The sequence below is a fragment of the Anser brachyrhynchus genome (genome assembly GCF_964034855.1).
Source record: "Anser brachyrhynchus genome assembly, chromosome: 2".
Lineage (NCBI taxonomy): Eukaryota > Metazoa > Chordata > Aves > Anseriformes > Anatidae > Anser > Anser brachyrhynchus.
Window position 1 is genome coordinate 88,032,635 of NC_137695.1, and position 12,203 is coordinate 88,044,837.

Below are 12,203 nucleotides of genomic sequence, written 5' to 3' on the forward strand. Positions count from 1 at the left end.
CTCTCTGATGCTGGAGTTTTATGAGCTGAGTCTCCTTTGAGAACTCCATCCAACATCACTGACACAGATTCAACATCATCTTTACCCAACTGGCACAAAAGTTGATCAGTTTGGACCACAACACGTCTATTCTTATAAAATAATCTAATCCTATTTCCACTATTTCAAAAGTTAAGATAAATTCACATACCTGAATTGTTAAGTCTCTGCAGAATGATCTCTAATACAGACCATACCTCTAAAGATACAAACCAGGAGAACGGACTTTTCGTGTTCAAATCAGAATGGACCTAAGAAATGCTAAAACTCCCAAATTATCCCAAAGCCAAGATTCACTACATTCTCACAACCTCTTTTATTAATGGCTTTAAAAAAAGTGTTAGCTAAACAGCATCTGTAATTTATCCAATTTCGGATACGTCTAAGTAAAACTAGCTTTCAAGCTCTGCATGTTCCCTAGCAGAAGTGCTTTAGAGACAAACTCTGGACTCCAGTGCAGCCAGCCCCGCCACGCTGCCAGAAGCATTCCAGTGAGAGCTTGTGGTTTACTTATGTTCAGAGGCGGCTCTGTCCAGCCAGCGGGCAAGGATGGGTTACGTGAACAAAACAGCGGTGAATTTCCTTAAACCCTTAGGTAAGACCACAGAGCAGAACCTGGTTAGGAATTTTACCGTTGCTGTGGGGTAGCGGACTCTGGGTGACTCTGGAACACAGCATTTCTCCTCCTCGGCCAACAGAACTGGATCAGGCGCCCTATCAGACCAAGGCCTCCCCCAGCTTAGCTCAGCGGACGCAGCTGCTGCTGGTTTTGCTTGCAGGTCCGGCTCTGTGAGGCTGAGCCCCTAACAGCGGTTACAGGCGCGCACGCCAGCACAAGCACCAAGTGAGCGGTGCCTTTAGCAGTGCCCACGCGCACAGCGAATGCAGTTGTGTAAGGGCAGCACCCAGACAGCCCCACCTCATCCCTCGCCTCCAGCCAGACAGGGCTGAGGCTCGCAGCATAGCTGGGCCCCCTCTCTCTGGCTTCACGGCGCCCTCACGTCCACGGGACCTCCAAACGCTGCCAGGGCTGTGAGTTCATGTCACAGCCACATCAAAACCGGCGCCCCTTTCCCTGCAGCTGGGCCAGGCCCTGGCTCCCTCCAGCTGCTGGTGTCCTCCCACCTGCCCGCTGGTCCAGCCTCACGTTCATCAGAGAGGCGTGCACGCACACAGGCATCCCTGTGGCACCAGGTTCCCAGATACAACAGCAAGCGAACAGCTGGCCCTCCCTCAGATCCCACAGCCCCTGTGACCCACGGCCTCTTCTCCAGCTGCAGGTGCTGAGACCTCCTGGTAACACACACACAGACACAGAGGACAGAAAACAAGGTCAAACGGAAAGCAATTAGAGGATTTAATAAAAAACAGGGATTAGACTGCAGTGATGTGTGCAGGGCTCAGTCAGACAAGACCACCATTTACCGGACACCCCCTCTTCACACCCTCAGAAGGAGGTTCCTCCTGCAAGGTCCCTCCTCCAGGAGATCCCCAGTGCTCTCTTCAATTACACGGAAAGTTTGCCCATCTCCCCCTTGAACACTGGTGAAATTCATCCACCCTTCACAGTGGCTATCTGTAACTTCCTCACAGTTTCTCCATCTTTCCAGTTAGCTAAACCTCAGGCCAGCATCTAGACGTCTGGCCGCGTAACTTCACAAGATTTATTACAGAGACGGACAGAAACAAGAAGCAGTGCAGACACACTGAATTGTCACGGTGTTAACACGTGACAGTGCTAAAGAACCGCAAGGCAGTCACGATGCAGTTATCTACCACAGCCGAAGGTCTGGTTCCAGGTTTCGTACAGCTCTAGATCCTTCGAGGACACGCTGGGCCGCACGGTCCTGAGGGCGCTCTCAAAGTCAACGAAGGTAATGGGCCGCACTTGGTCCGGCAGGATGGTCGCGATATCCATGGACTGAAGGCTGCGGATAGGGCCCAGAGAAGCTTCCCGACAGAGCTGTGTCATGTCTGCCCCCGAAAACCCATGTGATTTCTGAACGATAAGCTCAACCTCCTCCTCGCTAAGGCAGCTGTGCTCCTTTGACATGAGGCGAGTCACAATCTGCTTCCTCGCTGAGGCTTCTGGAAGAGGAATGTACAGTCTCTTTACCAGTCTCCTTCGGGCAGCCTCATCGATTTCTTGGGGTCGATTCGTTGCTCCAACTACCAGGATACGATCTTCGGAGGAGGTTGTTGCCCCGTCTAACTGGACCAGAAATTCGGTTTTTATTCTTCTCGAAGACTCGTGCTCCCCATCCCCACGCTGCGACAACAGAGAATCAATTTCATCGATGAAAATCACCGCCGGCTGCTGACATCGTGCCACAGCAAACAGCGCGCGGACCATCTTTTCGCCTTCACCCACCCACTTGGAAGTCAGAGAAGAGGCACTGATGCTAAAAAACGTAGCCCCGGACTGGCACGCAATGCACTTGCCTATGAGCGTCTTCCCAGTCCCGGGGGGGCCAAAGAGAAGAATTCCTTTCGGAGGACCACGTAACCCCGTGAAGATGTCTGGCCGCAGCATCGGCCACACTACTATTTCTTTTATCGTAGCCTTAGCAAACTCGACTCCAGCAATGTCATCCCAGTTGACGGGGGGGCCGTGGTCCATGATCTCGTGCATTATGAGCTCCACCATTTTTGGTTCGATGTTCTTCAGGCGCTCATCTACAGGAAGTGCTGGATCTGGCGGCCCTCGTGCGTGAGCTTTACATTGTGCTCCTCCGTTTTCACTCCCATCTTGTTTTGGGATTGGAGGAACAAACTTGCCAAACGGACCCCGAGACCTACCAGCACCCAGCGACTTTTTTACGCCTCCGTACGACGAGGCTGGTGTACGCTGGTGGAGGCTCTGAGGTTTCTTTTGCTGATCCACCCACAGCTGCTCTTTTGCCGTTCTAAAACCAGGAGCAGCGCTCTCCTCGTTTCCGTTCCTATTCCCTGAAAAACTACTGGCTTCTGTACTAACGGGAGGCTGGCACGGAGCAAGGCTAGAAGGTGCAGCGCTGCCTTTATCAGCCAAACCATAAAACGCTTTTCTTTTCCCAGACCAGGCATGTACAGCGGACTGACTGGGAAGAGACAAATTCTGCCCGTCACGACAGCCACCTGACATTTTCAGAGAACTGCTGCTTGTCATTTCTTTATTTCCAAACAGTGGAGTTACCTGGAAACCTGTATGAACCTGTTCCTTTAGGGACACAGAAGAGGCAGGAGGTATATCTGAAGTTTTGGTCACAGGAGGCAGACTGCTTTGAAGAGACTTTGAAGATGAGGGATGCTCAAGGAGATCCGGGCCCCGACTCGCACATTTTGATGAGCCAGCACAGCGTTCACTCTCGGCAGCACTGCTGAAGACACCGAGTCTAGGAAGACCCGGAGTGGCAGAGGCACTGACCCCGTTACCGGCTGGTACAAAGGCATCTGTCGGTGCCATCTGAGTGCTTTGGAAATTTTTGCCAGCCTGCATCCTCTCCTGCACACACTTTAACTCAAATACATTATCTGTTGTCAAGGCAGATTGCCACTTGTCACTGTCATTTTGCTGACACTTTGCCAAAGTCAAAATGTTTTCAGCGTAGTTATTCAAGCCAGTCTCTATGTTGTCAGAGTCAATAATTGCAGAGTATTTCTCTGCGTACTTTTTAAAGAGGTTGGCAGCACAGACCTGAGAGATCTCGGAGTTTGCCCATGCATACTGAATTCGCAGAATTTTGGCACGGTATTCATCAGCCTTCTGTGCGGGCGTGCAGGTGCCAGAGGTAAGAGCAAAGTAACTTTTCTGCCAGTCGCTCAGGTGCACGGTGCTATGAGTGGGTGCTTCCATCGCTGACACTGAAACACACACACAATATCTCTTGGTACAAAATACATCTCACAGCTACTTACAGTCTGCTTCTCTCTTCTCTAATGACATATAAATGAAAACATATGTTATTTTAATCGAGGGAAATAGTGCGGTACGACTTGTAAGTCACTTAGTCTGGACACTTCGGCATTTTCACAAAGCAACCAGCTTTGTGGCAAAAAGCCACTAAGACTGAGGCATTCTTTTTCTTTCTCCTTCAAGGAAAGAAAAGAAGAAGGGAAATGAGAGGGAGATTGAGAGAGAGAGAGAGAGAGAGAGAGAGAGGGAGAGAGAGAGAGCTTCTACTCAGAGGTCTCCTGGGGAGGTAAGTAGACTGCAAAGGAAGGTAACAGATGGCCAAACAAAAATTGGCCTTGTTAAATGAAATCAGCAATGCTTTCACTCCTGTTTGACGGAATACTGCACAGTGCAGAGGAGGTCAGGTTATAGGTAATTGTCAGAAAGATGAAATTTATTACAGTGATGCTGATAAAAAATGAAACAATGAAGTTATTAAATAAAACTATATGCAAACTGTGAGGGGAGGTAAAAGTGGAATGAATAGGCTTGCATTTAGTAAACTTTCAAATTAAATACTGACAGATTCATAACAAATGTTCAAAACTACTTATTCCATTTAGAACGTACTAAAACCTCCCCTTATTTTTGAGAAACTAAGGCCTTGTGTGTTTATACTGATAACTGTTTTTCAGTTTTAGAAAGCAGAATTTAAATTCCTTCCGCTAGGTTTTAGTTTAAGAAACACGAAAGATGACCTTTGCTTGGGAAGGAGCATCTTGCTTGCTTGCTCTGACCTTTGGTTAGGAAGGAGCATCTTGCTAGCTCTGAAAGGATATGCTCATGTTTTTGACACATTTTCAAAGCTGTCTCTTCTCTGCAGTCATGTGCAGAAATATTTCTGGTAATGTCACAAATTAACAATTTCAGAAGAGACACAGGCACAAGCAAAATCAGTGACATGTACTATTGCCTCACGAGGCTTTACAGAAAGCGCCTAACACACAGTAATTCCGAACTTCTGATCTGTCCATAAGGGACTCGCTCAATATATGACATGACTGAAATACATCAAATTCTAATTTCTACTTTTTAACCTCAGTAGGTACTGGGATTTCCCAGCCAAGAAAAAAAAAAAAAAAAAAACTTAAAACAAAAGCTGTTGAAGTGGAGGTCCATGTCTTCAGCACCCATCCCAGAAAGACAGTACGAGTCAATTTGCAATCTTCTCTTGAATCAGCGGCACAGTGCATCTGAGTGCAGTCATGTAAGAGCACGCACAGTGCAAGACTGCAGAGACACTGTAAGTACGGTAGGGACAGGGGCTGGCCTCTTTTTTTACTTTCAAAAAGTCTTTGCCCAGCGATTGCATGAGCGTAGCACTACACAGAGCATGACCTGGTTATGGCAGGAGGGCTTACACACATAAGAAACAAGGAGATAAATTATTTTGTGTTGGGTTTCGGCCCAAGTGCAGGAAAGCCAAAACACCTTTTACCTGCAAATTCAGTGCCTTTACACGGGAATCCAATTTTAAAAATTACCGTCAGCTTCTGCGCGCTGAAAAGTCTATCTTGCAGCTACTGTGTGGGGTGCGAGTTCCCACCAGAGCCCACCTGCAACAGGTGAGCCGGAGCCGGGGGGCTGCAGCCCCTCATCGCCCTTGCCTGAGACTACTGGGCAAGGTGCTAAGCTCTCACTGTGCACATGGATTTTCCATGGTGACTTAAAAGCATATTATGAAACATAAAAGTTTGTATTTGTTCATGTTAAGCACCTCCATAATTTACACAACTCAGAATATAAACATATAATCCCCCCAAATCAGCAGCCATTTCACAACGATGCAATCATTTCCACAGCTCTGACAGGCCGCGTTTTGAACTAGTAAGCGCACAGAAAGGTAGCTTACTCGAAATTTTAACTTTTTTCTCCCGAAACGTGTGCACATGAGATTTTCCGCCTCCTTTATCTGCTGCCAGCTACGGAACCGTGCGCCCCCAAACCGTCCCCTACACCTCCGGAGCCGGGGGCTTTGCCCCACCACCGGCCCCAGCGAGCCCCCGCCCTGCCTGGCCCGCGGGGCCCCTCAGGGCTGAGGGGGCGCAACGGCCACCAACGGCCACCAACGGCCACCAACGGCCACCAACGGCCACCAACGGCCACCAACGGCCACCAACGGCCACCAACGGCCACCAACGGCCACCAACGGCCACCAACCGCCCCCCCGCGCGCGCCGCAGGGGATTGGGGGGGGGGGGGGGGGGTTCGGGCTCGCGCCGCGCGCCGCGCACCCACCGGCCGCCGCCAGCCGCCCCCTGCGCATCCCGCGCGCGCTCCGCCCCGCCCCCCCGCTCTCCCGCCGCCCGCCAATCGGATAGCGGGACGCCGGTGACGCAGCCGGTCGTCAGGGGGGGCCGGGCGGGAGGGGGAAGGCTCCGAAGAAAGGGCGGGCTGGGGAGGGCGGCGCGGCTGAGGGGAGGGAGGAGGGGTGTGCTCCGCCGGGTGTCTCGGGTAGCCTGCGGGCGAATTAGCGCAGCGATACGGGCGTAATTAACTGCCTGCGCTGCAGTCTCACCTCTGAGAGGAGCGTGCGGCCTTCCGCGTGGGTGCACGTTTAAGTTCCTGTGAGGAACACGTCGTGCGGTTACTGTGTCTTGTTGCGCACCAAGTCCGTTAACGCCATTAGCGCGGGCAGCACGGCAAGCTGCCAGTGCCGCTGTGCAAGACATCGTGTTAGACCGAACTGTGCCAAAGCTCGTGGTTTGTAACAAACGCGGCCTCCCCACGGTGTGCTCGGCTGATTTCCCTGGGGCTGCATGCGGGCAGACGTTACCGAGTGTTGGTGGGGAGCGAAGAAGCCTGCAGGCAGGCAGTGCTAGCAAAATGAACCACAGAATCATCACAGAATCACTAGGGTTGGAAAAGACCTCCACGATCATCTGGTCCAACCATCCCCCTACCACCAATGTCACCCACTAAACCATGTCCCTAAGCACCAGGTCCAACCTTTCCTTGAACACCCCCAGAGACGGTGACGCCACCACTTCCCTGGGCAACCCGTCCCAATGCCTGACTGCTCTTTATGAGAAGAAATGTCTCCTCATTTCCAACCTAAACCTCCCCGGGTGCATGGACCCCATCTTTCTGCAATCTGATGTGCCCGAGACACCAGCCACAGCTGGCACTGGATGCCATGAACGACCCAGCCATGAGGAGTGTTACGGAAGGCCCAGCACGGCCCCTGGCTGAGGCCACGAATTGTTCCAAAGCACATTACTAAAGAGGAAATGTCCCATTTGCAAAGCAATGCGTTCAAGGAACAAGCAAAAGCCATCATTAATGCTGAAAGTCGATATGCTGAAGTGATCTGAGAGGGGTTGGACCCCTTACAGCATATCTGGCGTGAATAAAATGCGAGAGGTTTGGTTAACAGCAAAGACAGACACCAGTCTTGATTTTCTTTTCATTTATTAATGCCATTAATAAAATCTACTTGTCAGTTTAATATGCTTTGGATAGAGATTTTAAAGGAACCGTACAGCTCACAAATTGTAATTAAAAAAAAATAAATAAACATTAGATTATTTTTCCAGTTAGGTCATATGGACTCTACATATGCTACTTAGGTATTATCCGTCAATAATTATTTAAGCTGCCTGCCCTTCCACCATGGTCTTCAAGTTTCTCCAATTTAATTTCTCATTTGCTCCACTCTCTGAGCAGTTCAAGTGTACATCTATCTTGAGGTTCAGACTACAGTTGTAAGACATCACAACAGGAGTACTTCTCAGCAAATACGGTGTTTTTACAGGTGACAGCAGGGACAAACAACCATGAACAGAATATGACATGTAAAGCCGAAAGGAAACTAGAAATTGCAGAACTACAGTGCAGTCCAGAATATAACATCAGCAATACCTTTCATAAATACATCTTTTCGGTATTTCACCATCAGTAATAAAATATAATCTGTCACTATTAAGACAGTAAGCATTGTACTAGCATTCCACTAGTTTAAAAAAAAATAAATCTATATGATTACTGAAAAGTTACTTTTTTCCCTCGTCTAGTAGCTGCACTGTGTTCTTTGAGATGTGGACATTCTACTAAAGTGCATTTCTGAGATTTTGTAATTATTTTTAACAGCAAACAGTATTAATCGGCACAGGCACTATAAGCTTTTGAACACAAGGCACAATAAATCCAGGCTCACATATTAACTATTCATACAGTGTTTGCCACCAAAAGTCATTTCACTTACAAATATATTTCAAAGCTACAGAACAGAAATAGCAGCAAGGTCCTCCTTTCAAAAATATTCCTTCTAACAGTTTTGTTCTTGAGTTGATTACATAGCCCAGATATTTTTTTTTTCAGATGACTTAACACTAGAACTCTGCAAAGGAATCATCACATGGGGAAAAGAGGGTATGAGAGACTGAATGCTAACAAGGCCTTCATTGATTATACATTCAAATCATCCCCAGATTTCAGATAAAAATAGAGCTATGAAATTCAGATTTCTGTATTGTGCTGGCCATGAGGAAATGTCATTCAATGGGTCTTAGAATGGTTCAGCTGGAAGGGACCTACAAAGATCAAGTCCAAGTGCCTGGCCGCCTCAGGGCTAACCAAAAGTTAAATCATCCTATTGAGGGCATTGTCCAAACATCTCTTGAACACTGACAGACATGGGGCATCAACCACCTCTCTAGGAAGCCTGTGCCAGTGTTTGACCACCCTCACGGTAAAGACATTTTTCCTCATGCCCAGTCTGACCCTCCCCTGGTGCAGCTTTGTGCTGTTCCTGTTCATCCTTACAGGATGAAAACATGCAGAAAAGAAATGTGGCTAGGAGTAGACTGCATGCCAAACCAGCTCTTCCCAGTACCTGCTTCATGGTCTACATGCAACTTCCCATACACAGGAAGTACGCTTGCAAGGGATGGAGAAAGAAAACTCAGCAAGTTTGCAAGTTTCTCAAGATGCTTTAGAAGTTAGCATGACAAGTTAAAGGGAAAGATTAAAATAAATGCAAATGTAGAAATTAATCCTACAGATTTTTCTTGGAGTACTTATTTATTTTGTTCTTATTTACACAGAACTAACTGTCTGGAATATATGTTTTCAAAATTTTAAAGTCAGATGTTGTTTCTGACCTTTGTTTCCCTTCTTCACTGCAACTGACTGGAGGATATACCAATGATGTTTGTTGAGCATTATTTGACTTTCTCTAATGGTTAATTATTTTTTATTCCATACTTAACTGTTAATGGAAAAAAAACACTGATGGGGGGATGATGGGGGCTTAGTTCTTATAATTTATATTTTGTTGTATTTTTATCTTTTTTTTTTTTAACTAATCTGAGTAACTTTTTTGCAATCACGTTTCTCAGCATAATTTATCAAATATTTTTTTGTTGCTTATTTCATTACTACACAATGAAGTAAGCAGAGTGGTAGCCTTTAAAAAGAAATCACCATTCCATTTCACACAACGTAGTTTACAGATTATTTATTTTACATAGTTACTGCTTATAATAACTTGGTTAAAAATACAGAACATCAGGTAGCACATGGATTTTGGCAAAACTCTGAAGAAGGAGCTTTTAAGAGGCCTCATTCTGAATGATTCAAGTGAAAACCAATAAGCAGCATAAAATATTTGCTGAGATATGACAAAATTGCTGTCTTAAAAGCAAACCTTTAAGGAGAGAGTAGAGAACCTGCCATAAGGGCGTTCAATTTAATGCACAACTCCCCCTGATTTGGCTATGTAATGAAAGAAGTCTTGAAGTCCCAACTTGAGTTACAAAAATATTGAATACCAAAAATAACAAATCATTACCTTTGCACTTGCCTGTTTAGATAGGATGCAAACAGTGTATAACCAAGTTACTGAGTTTCTCACAACCTGGATTTTTTTCTGAAGTCATAAAAACATTAAATTATTTGGTTATAACACCTCACAGTTTCATCTACAGAGAATGGAGTGGGTGTGCTAGGGGCTTATTGACGACGACAGAGGGAGTAATAACGCTTCCATTTGAGTTGCCTGGTTCAATAAACGCTCTTGATAACAAACAGATAAGAAATGGTAAGAAATGACAGCTTGAGCCCCCACGGCCACATCCAGCCTGGAAAGAGGCAAGACGAGAATGCGGTGCGTAAGAATACAGTGCAGAAAACGGATCACCAAGGTTACAATACAGCGTGCTGGCAAGGGTTTTGCTCCTGCAGCTGGGCTACGAAACAACAAGTTTTGTATTTTTTTCCCTCATAATTCAACTTCCCCACCTGCCCCTAAAATAACGCTTGGCAACAGAGGGAAAGCCAGCTAATCACCTCCTCCCCACTGCTACTTTGCCACCTTTACTGCTGGTGGTCGTCGTGCTCCCATGTTTGCAGGAGGTCAGTTGCCAGCTGTGAGATGTGCTGCCAGGCAAACTTGACGTGGGTGGATTCCACCGTGCGGGAACAAATAGCAAAACGTAGCACAAACTTCTCTCGCAGGTAGCACGGGACCAGATGAATCTTCTTGGCCTCGTTTATGATTTTGAGAAGCGCCTTATTTAGTTCATTTGAGCCCTGAAATCATCATAATTCAACAGATACAGCAATGAGTTTCAAAAACAAGTCTGGAATATGTAAGTCCCACCAAGCAGCCGAGCCAAGGCATCACCAGTAACATGCGGCCGCTTTCTCATCTCTCTGTGCTTTGCCATCAAAGGATTATAAAAAAGATCATGGCTCAAAAGATCGTTTTTCAGCCACAAAGAGATTTATGGATTAACTGTGGCTTAGAAGCAGTGTTCACACTGGGGCATTTGTGATAGCTGACTGCTTTTGCATGACCTAAGGTCATGAGCTATGTAGCTTCACATAAAAGCATTCATTACTGCAACCATTTCATTACACTTTTCTTAGATCTAATCAAACAGACGTGGGAGGCAGTTTTGCAATGAACTGTACTAACATTAGTAAAACAAATCTTCCAGTCTTCACTTAGGCATGGCTGCTGTTAGGGAGGCTTTGGAATATGAACATGGAAATCTTACCCTCAGTTAAGTAATAGTTAAGGTAATGTATCCCTGAACCAAAATCTGGTTCATACTATTAGTGAAACCCTAAAAAAGTATTTGCTCTAAGTTCTATAGGAAGTGTCCTCCATAGAATCATAGTGTTTTCTTGGGGATTTTAGAAATGTGGCAAACTGACCCTCCCACTGGAAGCAACCGTTCTTCTGAGTAAGTCATAAATGCTAAATAACCTGCAAGAAGTCAGAGGGACTCTACATGCATGCAGTATTGAATTTTATCTCCTTCTAGTGTACTTAGCCCTCCTCGTACTCAAATACCGAACGTATTTCCTTTAGAGCAGCTGCATGCTTTCAATATCAAATCCTAAAAGAAACAGGACTGCACAGAAGAGTACTGATTCTTTTACAGGTTCAGCTAATGTTGCATTAATGGTTTTCCTAGTTGACCTCCATCAGCATTTGAGAATAAAACAAAAGATGTCATCAGATTTTCAAAAACACCCGTAAATTGTTTTAAACGAAAACAACAACAGCAGGGTCTTGGGATTTTTGTCATATTTAGCAACGCAGGATGAAGTGTTAACAGCATACCTTTGGCAGTCTTTGTTACCCAAATTAAAGGAACCCGTATGTCTAAGTTTTTATATCAGCAGCCTGATAGATGGCTTCAGATTCGCTGGCCCGCTTGCCATAACAATGTAAGATACACCACGTTGATCCTGAGTGCTATGATTTTACTCTTTGGGGAAGGATCTTAGCTACTGTATGGCCTTTACTCTTTCCATTTACACTGCCGGTGACACAGCATTGCAAGAGGTGCTGGGACTTCTGCTGTTCCCTGGCTGACCACTGCAGCACCAGAGCCACCAGTGGACAAATCCACCTGTAACATGCTCAACAGTGCTTTTGGTACAGAAGTGGCCGTAGGTCTTCTTGAAAATATCTTTATTAGTAGTCAGGTTATCTCAGATCTACACAGTCGTGGTGTGCCTTCTTAGCCTTCTCCTAAAGGAAACAAAGCACAAGGGAGACATGGTTTCCCATTGGCCCTAAGGACAAAATGATTTCTTCCCATGCTTTTGGATCCCCTTACGAGTGGAGATGAACCCAAGTCAGCATCACTGGTGTGAATGATGTACTGCTGCCTTACTGAAGGTAATCCATCAGGAAAATGTTGATCCTCATCGTTAATATGAAGTGCACAGCACCAACTTCAAGGCAACACAAGCAGTTATAATATGTTAATGCC

The 12,203-nt window shown here is 46.3% G+C and overlaps 1 protein-coding gene across 1 annotated transcript in view; it reads right to left on the reverse strand.

Annotated features, from left to right (window-relative positions):
- Positions 1–1,379: 1,379 nt before the first annotated feature.
- FIGNL1 (fidgetin like 1) overlaps positions 1,380–12,203 on the reverse strand; it is a 78,731-nt gene continuing 67,907 nt past the window's right edge. The window contains exons 14-16 of the mRNA XM_080582365.1: positions 10,292–10,503; positions 6,044–6,537; positions 1,380–3,882 (exon numbers count right to left, since the gene is read on the reverse strand). Coding sequence (XP_080438491.1) covers positions 1,808–3,882; positions 6,044–6,537; positions 10,292–10,503 — 2,781 coding nt within the window. The 3' untranslated portion in view covers positions 1,380–1,807. The remainder of the gene's footprint in view (positions 3,883–6,043; positions 6,538–10,291; positions 10,504–12,203) is intronic.